Source organism: Papaver somniferum, chromosome 11, assembly GCF_003573695.1.
Source record: "Papaver somniferum cultivar HN1 chromosome 11, ASM357369v1, whole genome shotgun sequence".
Classification (NCBI taxonomy): domain Eukaryota; kingdom Viridiplantae; phylum Streptophyta; class Magnoliopsida; order Ranunculales; family Papaveraceae; genus Papaver; species Papaver somniferum.
The window spans coordinates 89,590,403-89,603,556 of record NC_039368.1 but is presented as its reverse complement, the minus strand read 5'-3'; the positions used below and the strand labels follow the sequence as shown (position 1 = coordinate 89,603,556).

The window sequence follows — 13,154 nt, the reverse complement described above, 5'->3', positions numbered from 1 at the left end:
AAGTGGAGATGGAAATGAATTTGATTTTGATTTTAGTTTTAGTTTTTAATTTTATGATTTTAGTATTATGATTTTGATTTTAATTTTAGTTTTTAAATTTTATGATTTTAGTTTTATGATTTTGATTTTAGTTTTTAATTTTATGATTAGAATTTGATGGGGACAAATTGGTAGTATTAATATTTGATAGAGGGTAAAGTGGTAGTTTCATCAAACTTAGACACCCCTTATCATTCTGTATAGGGTGGATGAAAAAATCCATAGGCCTCAATTAAGTGGCATAGGCCCCAATTTAGCCAGGCTAAAAAACCATGCCGACCAAAACATATTCAAAAAAAAATCAAAATCTTTCCTCTAAACTCTAACTATACATGTGAAATCAAAATAAAAATAAAAAAAAAAAAAAAAAAAAAAAAAAAAAAAAAAAAAAAAAAAAAAAAAAAAAAAAAAAACGAAGAATCAAAACGAATCAAAGGCCGACAGGTTTTTTTTTCTCGACCTTGCCAACTAAAATATAGTCGGCAGGATATAAGGTTGAATACCGTGCCGACTTTTCATCTCTGAAATTAACAGTTACAGAGTCGGCAAGATATCCATCTCTATACCTTGCCGACTATATTTTAGTCGGCATGTTATTAAATTAATACCTTGCCAACTATAGTTTAGTCGGCAGGTTATGAAATTAATACCTTGCCGACTAATCATGTATTTGTAACACCTTTCTCTGTATGTCAAAAATCTTATAGCCGGCAGGGTTTTTTTTGTCGACCTTGCCGACTTTTCATACTTTCAGAACTGAAAATGTTGATTCCTTCTATAATTCTGAGTATAAAATCACCTGACAGCTGTACAATCCCATATTTATAAGCGTCTGGGTTGTACGATTTAATTTCGTTACAAGTAGAATTCTCAAAAAAAAAAATCTCAAAAATCTGCCCACATCCTCGAGTTCAATCTAAAATAAAACCTAATTTCAAATTTTAAACAATTAATTAACCAACTAAATGAATTACCCTAATCACATTTATTAGTGTTAATTAATCAAGGGTAGATTAGACATTTTTGTAAATATGTGGTTAAGGGGCTTTGTGTTTTACTTCAAAATGACTTTATTTTGTCTCATTTGGTATACCCCAATTAATTTGGATATACACCAATCAAGCCAGGTTATTTAACTTCAGCCTCGAGCAATTAAATCCAAGAAAGTGCAGACCGGGTTTACGGTGGATGGCACTAGTAACTAGTTCCTCTGGTTTCATTAAATTATTTATTAATTAAGGGGTGGAATCCGTTGACATGGTTATATTGACATAATCTTCACATTTTAGCGCCATTTTTTCTACTGAGTCCAACCGGCAATGAATTTGAAGTTAATTTTTTGGTGACATGTTCCTCATATAAAAATCTACATTCTTACCAAAAATGAGAGTATTCCGAAATACAAGACTTCATCATCCAAATTTTTTAATTTCAACCGTTAATCTTCAACGGTTAATATTCAAAATCGTAGATGGCGGTTTTATACATCTCGGAATGCTCTCATTTTTGGTTGGAATGTAGAGACTTATAAGAAGAACATGTCACTAAAAAATTAGCTTCAAATTCCTTGTTGTTTGGATTCTGTAAAAAAAACTATAACCATGTCAACGGATTATATCAATATAACCATGTCAACCGATCCTACGAACAAGTTATCCATAATAAATAATTAAGTTTATAAATCATGTTATCTGCACCGACAACTTTGTCCTTGTGAATTCAGGGTATAAATGTAGACTACATTCACACGTCCATCCATGATCCATCTGATAACCAGTCCTCCATATGAGACCTTCAATAAATTAGTAATGTTCCAGAGGAGAGGATTATCATATTTTTTTTTTATTATTTTTATTTATTTTTTGGACAATCAACATATTTCAATTCATTCAAATCAAAATCGTGATTACATGTTCGCTTACAAGAATAACAAAAACATCAAAATACAAAATAATCAAAACTCTAATATAAATAAGGATATCAATTACAAGTAGATTGCGAAGAGAAATAGCGATAAACAGTAAAAATATCCAAAAGAATTTTATGTATAAGGGAGAGATAATGGTAAATCCGGAATTAAAATCCGACCATTTAATCTGATTGTATTCTTCTTCTTCAATAAGAGATACTCCTAATACAAATGAGTACTTTGCCCATATATTTATCGATCCACACGAACACGGATGCCAATACAAAGCGATGTCGTGATGAATCGTTGATGTTTTTGAATCAAGAAGCAAGCCACGAACCGGCCGTTAAAATTTGAAGAACTCGCCCAACAACAACGAAGAAAAATCGTCCCAAAACGATGAAGAAATATGTCAAAAGACACCAGAAACGATGTAAAAACATCTTATTCAATTACCTACTAACAAAAACTTAAAAAAAATACGAATTTTTGCTCATATCTGATCCAAAAGGATAAGATGAGGAAGACGACTCTAGGATTTTTTTTCTTTGAGAAAGGAAAGAGGAAGAGAGAAGGAAGAGAGAGACTCTTAACTAATAGTAAAAGAAGAATGTACTATATTAATTTGTATTAAACTAGTAGTACTATTAATTTGGGTTTTCGAGTTAACGTTAGGCGTATTAAGGACGTTCTAAACCGAATTATTTCATTTGAGCATCAAAATAAAATAAATAAAAGCTTGCCATCAATTTTGAATACATGACCGACGTTCAAATTTAAAGGCTATTCTACTAAATAAAAGAAAAAAAAGTGAAGAAAAGGGAGGTGAAAAGAAATATATATTTTTGAAAGGGAACAAAACACTGTATTAAGTCAAATAAAGCAAAAAAATGGAAACACAAACACTCGAACCAAGTATTCCGTATGAGATCAGAAAAGATGAAAAACCGAAGAAAATATGTCCATTGGAAAGGTTGAAGAAATGGGGGAATATGGAGTCTGCCTATCATTTCGGATTCTATCTAGTCACTTGTGGTCAATAAACTATTAATACGTAAAGAATCATGCATACATTTATGAATATAATCTTTCATTTCTGATTTCTGTTGCTTATGTTAATGCAGCAAGTGTTCTAAGCTACGTCAACACGCAATATGTTTTTCACATTAGGACGTCTATAAAATCATTGGTAGATTGTATATAGTAAGCTTTCTTCTCCAAATTAACAAGCTTTTAGATGTGTGATTCCGACACATTATATAATTTAGATTCTGGTTTCACTTAATTTTGATGTCTACTCCCTCTCTCCCTTTCTTGGTCCCAACCAATGTAGTCAATATCGGCCGTATTGGCCGATATATCGGGGATATTTCGGATATCGGCCCAGAACGATACGATAAGAAGGATATGGGGATACGATATTCGCCCGATAATATCGGCCGTATCGGTCGAATATCGGCCGTTTCGGTCAAATATCGGCCGTATCGGTCGATATGAAATTTTCCTACATTTCCTGATATGAGACGGTATTGGTCGTTTTATATAAAGTTTAAGGGTAATTTTGGCGAAGAAAGTCTTCCAGGTGGTAGTAGAGGTGCATGTAGCTCTCGAAGCAAGTCTACTAAAGTTACTCTTTTGTTTTTTTGATAAAATTGATGTTATCTATTATATCTTATCCGAAAATGTGTGGAGAAATGTTTAATATAAAATTATAGTCTCTAAATCTAGAACCGATATTTCAACGATAATATCCCCGATATAAAATCGTACCAGTGTATCGGTCCCGGCCGAGATGAACCGATATCCGATATTAACTACATTGGTCCCAACTCATTTGTTATAAGAGAGATGGGAAAGAGAAGTGGTCCCCCTTAAATATTAAAATAGAAAAGGGAGAGAGAGAGAAGTGGCCCCTCTATGAATATACTATTAAAATCATAATACTTGACTTTCCACACATGAATACAAGCCTATTTTTTAGAAATGGGGGAGTAATCGATTGGTTTCTATAAATAGATGTTTCAAAAAAATAGGCTGGTTTCCTAATTGGGAAAGTCAAATGTTACTTTAATTTTCTGTGACCACTTTTTTCTTAACTTCTTTTAATGACAAGTGTCATGTGGACCATTTCACTTTACTTCTTTTGCTGACAAGTGTCATGAGGACCATTTTACTTCACTTCTTTTATTGACAAGTGTCATGAAGACTGCTTTCAATGATTAGTTCTGTTAATTTCCTTAATTTTATCCAAAACCAAAACCAGCGTATTAAAAAAGAATGGGGAAGGGGTAGATTCCAAGAAAAAAAATTCTCCAAGTGCTGGCTTAAACTTAATCGGAGTACTGTCAACAGCACAAACACAAGTTTAACGAGCCGAGATTTCTGCTGGAAAACCGGATTTCAGTAACCCTTAACGTACATGACTAATGTCCGTATGGGGGGTCATATTCTTATCAAAGAAAAAGAAAGAGACACTATACTATCACCAAACAACATTCATAGTTCCTTAGAGCGTCCATAGTGGGCGACTAAACCCAAATATTTGGTCTTTTGAACAGACGTAGTGGAACGTACTATCGATCAAATTTTGATCGACGACTAAAACCCAGAGTATATTTGGTATGGGACCAAGACTAAACTCAAATATAGTCGAGCGTTGGTATAGTCCACACCACCAGGCGGTTATATAATCTACGTCCCACACCAGGCGTACGTAAAGTCCCCGCACCACACCAGGCGTACGTAAAGTCTACGCTCCACATGGGACGTACGCAAAGTCTACGCCCCATTTTTTTTCTTTTTTTTTTTAATTTTTTATGGGGCGGGCATTATACCCCGCCCCATTCTTTGTTTTCCAAAACAATTTTAGTGGGGCGGACTTTATACCTCCGCCCCACTTTTTTTTTTTTTCTTCAGAATCTCCCCAATCAGGCGGACGTATAGCCCACGCCCCACACCAGGCGAATATATAGTGTACGCTCGATCAAATTTAGTCTTCCACCCGTAACGTTACACACTAGACTAAACTCAAATTTGATCATTTTTTTTGGTCTTTGATCTTTGGTCATAGTCGCACCAGACACCTTTCAGTGCGACTATAACCAGTCAAAGATGTAGACAATCGTACGGTACTAGACACAGCTAACATAAAATTTACTGTCTGACCTAACAGTACACAATCACATTCCATATAGATTAAAATAGAATCTAATATTATGTTCCAAAATAATGTTCCCCGTAAAAATACCTAAATTCTGCAGCTGCCCCCATCACCTTTCGTCAGTAGACTACTGCTACTGGTATTAGTATTATTTGCTCGAAGTCTTACGGTCAGATATCCCCGTACACACGGGCAGCTCCAAAACCCAAGCAGCAGCGCCAACTGATACTTAAATAAAGTTGTCTCCTTTTCTCTTCTTCATCAACTTGATCGACGCCACCCTCTTTTATGGAAGGTGGCGCACGATAAAGCTGTGAACCAGAGAAAACTTAAGTAAAGGCTCGATTTCTGATTGAATTGAAAAATGGGTCAGAAATTGAGTTGCGGAGCAAGCTTAGAACATGTATTGTTCAAAGCAATTCAAGTTGGTGATATTGAAACTGTTAAATTCTTATTAGAAAGAGATCCAAGTCTACTGGATCAAACTACTGTTTATGATCGACTGTCTGCACTTCATATTGCTTCTACTTATGGTCAGATCGAGGTTGTGGAAATGATATTGGATCAATTAGTTAATCCAGATATTGTTAATCGTCATAGACAGGTAAACCAAAGATCAAATTTCCATTTCATTCTTTTTTCTTTCTTGTTTTGACTGATTTTTCAGTTGAATATATGTGGTTTGGTATTTCAGACACCACTTATGTTAGCCGCAATGCATGGGAAAATCTCTTGCGTGGAAAAGCTCTTAGAAGCTGGAGCTAATGTATACAAAAATCCCCCCTCTTTTTTTTTCTTTAGTTATTTGCGTTAGTTGGTAGATACTGTACTAATTTGATTTTGGATTGTTTCATTTGGATTTTTCAGATTTTGATGTTTGATTCTGTAAGTGGAAGAACCTGTTTACATTATGCTGCTTATTATGGTCATTCAGATTGCTTACAAGCAATTCTTTCAGCTGCCCATTCTTCCCCTGTTTCAATTTCATGGTGGGTATTAATTTATTCGTATCTATTCATTTAGTAGCTTTATGGTTTGGAATTTGAGGTCTTTAGATTTCATTGGTTTTTAATTTGTATGTGTTTGATGAAGGGGTTTTGCGCGGTTTGTGAATGTTAGAGACGATAATGGAGCGACCCCATTACATTTAGCCGCTCGTCAAAGACATCCAGATTGTGTTCATATTCTGTTAAATAATGGAGGTCTTGTCTGTGCTTTGACCAGTGGGAACAGGTACTATCTTTTACAAAGATTTTTTTTTCTTTCTTTTCTTCAAATTTATTTGATTTTTTTTTAACATAAAAAATATCTGATTGCAGGTGTCCAGGAAGAACGCCACTTCATTTAGCAGCTCGAGGTGGTTCTTTGGATTGTGTTCGAGAATTGCTTGCTTGGGGAGCAGATCGAATTAAAAGAGATGCAGCTGGGTAAGCCAAAATAACTATGAAAACAGAGTTATGCTGCTCTTATTCTGAAGCAGTATTAGAAATTAATAGAGATTGGCCTCAATTTCTATCCAATATAGAAAGAGTAATCCCTATAATATACTATGATTTTTCATTGTTAACTGAAGTTCCACAATCATTAAAGTTCTGGATGATGAAGTTTCGTATTTCGGAATACTCTCATTTTTGGTAGGAATATAGAGTTTTATATGAGGAACATGTCACCTAAAAATTAACTTCAAATTCATTGCTTGTTGGGCTCAGTAGAAAAAATGACGCTAAAATGTGAAGATTATGTCAATATAACCATGTCAATGGATCCCACCCTATAATTGATATCACTTTTAATTGCTGTTGAGATGTCTATTCGCGTTTTAACTTTTTGATATGCTTCAATTGATGAATAAGCAGTGTCTGACCATGTAACTTGAAGTTAACTAGGGTTGTAAACTCCATTTGCCTAATATGCATTCATGGGTGAATTTTGCAGGAGAATTCCATATGCTGTAGCATTGAAGTATAAGCACGGAGCATGTGCAGCACTGCTGAACCCTTCCTCGGCAGAGCCTTTGGTCTGGCCTTCTCCATTGAAGTTTATCAGTGAGCTGAATCCAGAGGCTAAAGTCCTCTTAGAAGGGGCACTTATGGATGCTAACAAGGAGCGAGAGAAAAACATTTTGAAGGGTACATCGTACTCGGTTTCATCCCCATCAGCTTCTGATACTGACGATAATGTCTATGAGGTGAGTTTTTCCACTTCCTCTCTATGAATATGTTAATTTTGAATTACAAAAGTAAAATGACAAGTAGACAGTTTGGCAAAATTTGCAATATGGGTTCCTCCGTTCTCTTTTAAGTATACTTACTACCATTTTTTCTTTAAAGCCAAACCCCGAGATGTTCTATTATATCTTGTAACGTTATAGAGTTAAATCACCAGTTGGAAATATGATAGTATCTTATCTTGAGCCTAATTTTCGCAGTAATAGATTTTTGTTTCATTTTCTGACACAACTCTCTTAAACAGATTAGCGACTCCGAGCTGTGCTGTATCTGTTTTGATCAGGTCTGCACTATTGAGGTTCAGGACTGTGGCCACCAAATGTGTGCACATTGTACACTAGCCTTGTGCTGTCACAACAAGCCTAATCCGACTAGTACATCACAGTCCATTCCAGTCTGCCCCTTTTGCAGAAGTAATATAGCAAAACTTGTGGTAGTTAAGAACAACAAGATTGAAAGTGATGCAGATATAGATATGGACTCCTTGAAATTAAGGAAGCAAAGGAAATCACTCAACTTGAGTGAGGAAAGCAGTAGTTTCAGGGGTATATCAGCTATTGGTTCATTTGGTAGGATAGGTGGCCGAAATTCAGGAAGGATTGCAGCTGATAACAATTTGGTGGTTGATAAACCCTGAAGATTGACAATTATATGTCTATCGGAACCCGGATTCTGGCGTTCAAGAATGTATAGTAGGAAATCCCATTTGCTTCTGTTGTAGATTTCAAAGCATTGAAGGAGCAAACTAGAGGAAGACAATGAGAAAACAAAATGGTTTGGAAGTTATAAATGATCTCAGTTAATGAAATTTTACTGATGTAAAATGTATGTATCAGATAGGTCAGGCTTGCGTTTACGGTTGAGATTCTATTTCGGATTGAGTTTCGTCTGTCAACTACTGGTGGTAATTCTTCGTAGAGAAATCATAGAATTACAGTTATTGAGTGAAGTTTTGTGAGCATGAATGTAATGTTGGTTTTTAGTTTTATAAATTGAATTGCTTGATGCTTGTAAGACTTGAGAAAGTAATAGAGAAAGTCTTTTTGGTAGACAAGAGGAAAAAATCTTTTTATTCCTTAAACTGAGTGGCTGCTAGAATCATAGTAAAATCTTTTGTTTTCTTCTCCTTCAAATAAAAAGAATGGGTCTACATTTGAACAGAAAGATGGTTCTAAAATTAGGTTTACCTCCCACCTACCTTTTTAATGACTGTATGGGCTGAAATTTTAGAAAATAGAATCAGTTGCAATGGATGTTTCTCCATTGTATTTTACTCCCTCAATTTTTATATTTTCATTAACCTGCCTAAATTGATGCCTATCCAATTTAATTTGGGTCTATGACTATAAGACAAAAAAGCTAACGAGATTAGGAAACCTGGCTAAATTGGCCTATCCCATCTAATTTGGGTCTATGATTACAGGACAAAAAAGTTATTAAGAGATGAAACTGTCAATTTACCCTCTATCAAATACTAATACTACCATTTTGTCCTCACTAAATCCTAATAACAAAACTAAAAACTAAAATCAAAATCATATAACTAAAACTTAAAACTTAAAAATTATAATTTTTATTTTTATATTTATATTTATATTTATATCAAAAACTAAAACTTGAATCAAAATCAAATTCAAATTCATTTCCATCTCCATCTCCATCTCCACTTCTAACCGATTCTTCTTCTCTTCTTCTCCCTTAAAATGGCACGAATCAAGTACTTTTCTAGCAAACCCAATCCCCTAAATTAGGTTATAGCAACATGCAATCACTCAAAATTCGATTTTTTTGAAATCAAAATTTTCTGGGTTTACCAGAATCGGTTAACGTTAGTGTACTTGTGAACCGATTACATATAGAAACAGTTTATGTTCATGCCCACAAAGACCGATTATCTTGGATGTGTTTTCTGTTTCGAGAAAATTGAACCAGAATTGGTCTACGTTAGTGCCCACATAGCCCGATTCTGATACAGAAGAGATAACCGTTTTTTATGTATGTTTTTTTTGTTAGAATATAATTATATGTATGTCCATATAACCCGATTTTACAACCTTTGAATCCTTAACCGCTATGCCCATAATCGGATTATTTAAGAGTCCACGTAAACCGATTGTTATTGATGTTCTTCAAAATCGGTAGATATGGTACACCTACATAAACCGATTATGGGGTTGATGTGATGAACATCAAGCACAGTCGCTTTATGCTAATGCACACATCAATCGATTCATTAACCATGTTTGAATTTTTAAACAAATCTTGAAATTTTTATCTTTATATTATAGAGTATGAAAATATGAATTAAACGCAAAAAGAATGAGATCATTCCAATATCAGACGAAAAAATAAGCAAAACAGTTTCATGAAATGCCCAGATTTACAATAGGTTTATGTGGGCATTAACATAAACCGATTATGGCGGGGGAAAATCACAGAAAAACTTTTAAATTTTACAATCGGTTTATGTTCTAAGCCTTATAAACCGATTCTTAGAATCGGTCTAAGAGGGCATGAACATAAACCGATTTTGGTTTGATTTTTTTCAAAAAAAAAATAAAAAATCATGTTTTGATGATGAATCAAGATTAGTTTATTTCTAGTTTAATTTGACTAAACATCAATTAATCATCCGATTAACAATAATTAATCAGGGATAAATTAGCCATTATGTAAAATAGTTGGATAAGGGGTTACCATTTTTACTTTTTAATAACCTTTTTTTTTGTCCTGTAGTCATGGGCACATATTAAATGGGATAGGCCCCAATTTATCCAGGTTAGGAAAAAGTTCGTTTCCTGAAAACAGAGGTAGTATTATTTTATTTTATTTCAGCAAGTCAGAGAACACTACTACACTACTCCGCAAAGTATATAAAGGGTCACGATCATCACATGTGGAAGTCTTATTAATATTTTATTGGGTAGGTCATTGTTATATGATAAAAAGAGATAATGATAAAAAAAAAATTGTCTAAAATTCATAATCATTCCTAAAGGTTTTATGTAACAAACTTTATTTTAAATTAGAGGCAAAATGATGATATGGATGTAAGATCCAAAGTCATTGAGAAAATCAAATTTAGACCTTCTCCTTTAACTTTATTTGGCCATATCATCTGTCATTGTGACCTTGACTCTTGTACCTGGAGATGAAAACTTGCCGAAAAAGGTTTTAGTGTTATCTTATTTTAAGACTTATACCCCTTGTAGTGGAGATGTTCTTAAAAAGGGTAGTGGCCTAATGAGTTAACTCTTATTCATGCAAATATTACTCCTTCGTTTTATAATAGTTGATAAAATGTAAACTATAATTGTTGAGAAAACATGGAGAGAAGGATGGTTTCAGGTATTTTTTCAATTATACTTATGAAAAACAAAATAGTAAAATTTGGTAAAAATCTCATACTTCTAAAATTATAAAAAGATATTTGTAAAGCATTTTAAAACACCTACATAAAAAATATTAAATGGTTATCGAGTTACATGTATTTAGTATATAGAATTTAATAATAATATAATCAACCAAAAATGTAATTTTTAGGAATATTTCTTGTTTATTGATAAATATTAACTTTTGTGGAACAAAAAATTGAAATGCAAAAATCAACTATCATGAAACGTTGTAATTGCTGGAAATATAAATATATATATATATATATATATATATATATATATATATATATATATATATATATATATATATATATATATATATCATTTTTTTGTAAATTGGGCTCACCTTCTAAAGATCGACTTATAGAGTTATAGTTGCTTTTTTTAATTGATCTAGGAAAAAATTTAGGGGGCATCTCTAGAATCAGCAGCTCCAAAGCCTTTAGATTAAGCAGACGTGCCATCAGTTAACTGTGTAAATTCCACAATTATCTCTTCCCTATTTTTAGCATATCACATCAATAGGCCGCATCTTCCCGGATAATTACGCAACAAGGTATAATCTTGTTAGAGCATTACTCGGTTGAACCTGCCAAGTGTTGATATGTCAAGTTTAGTTATCATATTTTAGTTCCAAAACTCAATGTCGCTTGATTAGATTACTAGAGTCAACTTTGTTAGGTTAGACTAGGAAGTCTAAAAATGTTGAGACATACAGGTATTACTCTGAAGACGTGGAGATTCTAAAGACGTATCGGCATCTACGTGCACATCAACCTTCTGCTCAAGGTTAGTAATATAAGGCTTGACTTGTCTTCATTTCTATTTACGTTACTTTCAAGTCGTTTAGATTAAAAAACATAAAATGTGCAGTTATATATACGAAACTATAATATTAGAGACTTGATCATTTTATTGTGATCAAAGTGTCAAGGAAGAATATACAAGTTATATCACAACTTTGGTATACCGAGTTACGAAGTATATCGTTTATCTTTTGAACTTCGTAATTGCAACATAGACACTGTTTTTGTAACTTGTTACTGGATTGTGTAATGAACTTAGGATTGATTCCATGCCTAGAAAACCATATTTAACTGCATGAGTTTAAGGAAGTAGACTTGCGAAATTTGTAGTTGAAAGGAATCAATGTGATTGGTAGTACGATTCATACAGGATATTTATTGCAGGACCGATCCTTACCTATTTGGGGATCCATAGCAGGACCGGTCCCTATTGGAAACCTTTAGCAGATTCGATCTACATAGTAAAATCCTATTTCCGGTTTCACGTATTCTCTAGGGTTTGTGTGATTTTCGGAATGTGGGTTTGCTAAATAGGAAAGCTCAAGATGTCGACATAGTGAGTAATTTGAACATATGTAAAATTCTATTCTCTTATTGTTCAAAGATATTTCTTTATACCCAATGTGGGATCCAATACTGAAATGTTTGAGAATCTTCTATTGATATTTTCAAATATTTATGTTTTATTTTTTCATCAAGTAAAACATATCTCTGGAATATATATTGGTAAACTACACTTGTATATCAACTATTGAGTTGTCATCCATGATGGATTTTGGTATAACAGTTGGATATTGGTTATAATTAGACAAAACCGAATATTGGTGCTTGTTGCATATCTTGAGAATATTTTCGGTTATGGAAATTCCATAATGTCCAACTACGTTGGTCTATAAATAGTGAAGTTACTTATCCTGAGGTTGACACTTCATTTTGTAGTCACTGTTTGTAGATGACTAATAATATTACCTGTAATGTTATATTGGAGAAGATAGTAACTTAATTAGCTGAAATCTCTTACGTCTACTAGTTTAAAGAATCATGTGGGATCAAGAAGCGTCTAAATAATACTGTTGGTGGGAAACTAGAATTTTCATTGTTTTTTTAGTTTTCGATTATTTATTTGATTGACTAACGGATGTTAAACCTTGATTGCACCTAGTTTGATTATTCTTGAGATCATCCTCTTTTGACATAAGGTCACTCAAACTAGATCAAGGAATTAATGGTGGTTCAGACTTGTCTTTAGATCTAACGATAGACTTTTGATCATCCATTGTTAACAGACTTCGTTCCGTGTGTGATCGATCATAAATTGAATCATTATTGGTTTCAAATCTTTGTGATTTACTTCGTGCATTGCACATACTTGATCATCTGGGATCTGACTTAGTGTTGTTTATCTCTTGATAGACATCTTATTGGTCGTCGTATTAGATCGGCAAACTATCATTTGATGGTATTCTTCAATATCTAAATTTGATAGTTTTAGACCTAAATCTGGTTATCTTGATAATTTAAATCTTGGTTGATCTAACCAAACAAAGGAATTTATTTGATTAAATGGAAGAGCCTTTGTTTGACTCAACATAAATCTCTGGTTTACTTCTTGAGATT

At 33.4% G+C, this 13,154-nt stretch overlaps 1 protein-coding gene across 1 annotated transcript; it reads left to right on the top strand.

Annotated features, from left to right (window-relative positions):
* Window positions 1–5,277: 5,277 nt before the first annotated feature.
* Window positions 5,278–8,400, top strand: LOC113322835 (putative E3 ubiquitin-protein ligase XBAT31). The gene is made up of 7 exons (XM_026570997.1): window positions 5,278–5,712; window positions 5,803–5,874; window positions 5,976–6,097; window positions 6,201–6,341; window positions 6,428–6,535; window positions 7,044–7,296; window positions 7,581–8,400. The coding sequence occupies exons 1-7, from the start codon at window positions 5,473–5,475 to the stop codon at window positions 7,971–7,973; spliced, it is 1,329 nt and encodes a 442-aa protein (XP_026426782.1). The 5' UTR covers window positions 5,278–5,472; the 3' UTR covers window positions 7,974–8,400.
* Window positions 8,401–13,154: the final 4,754 nt, after the last annotated feature.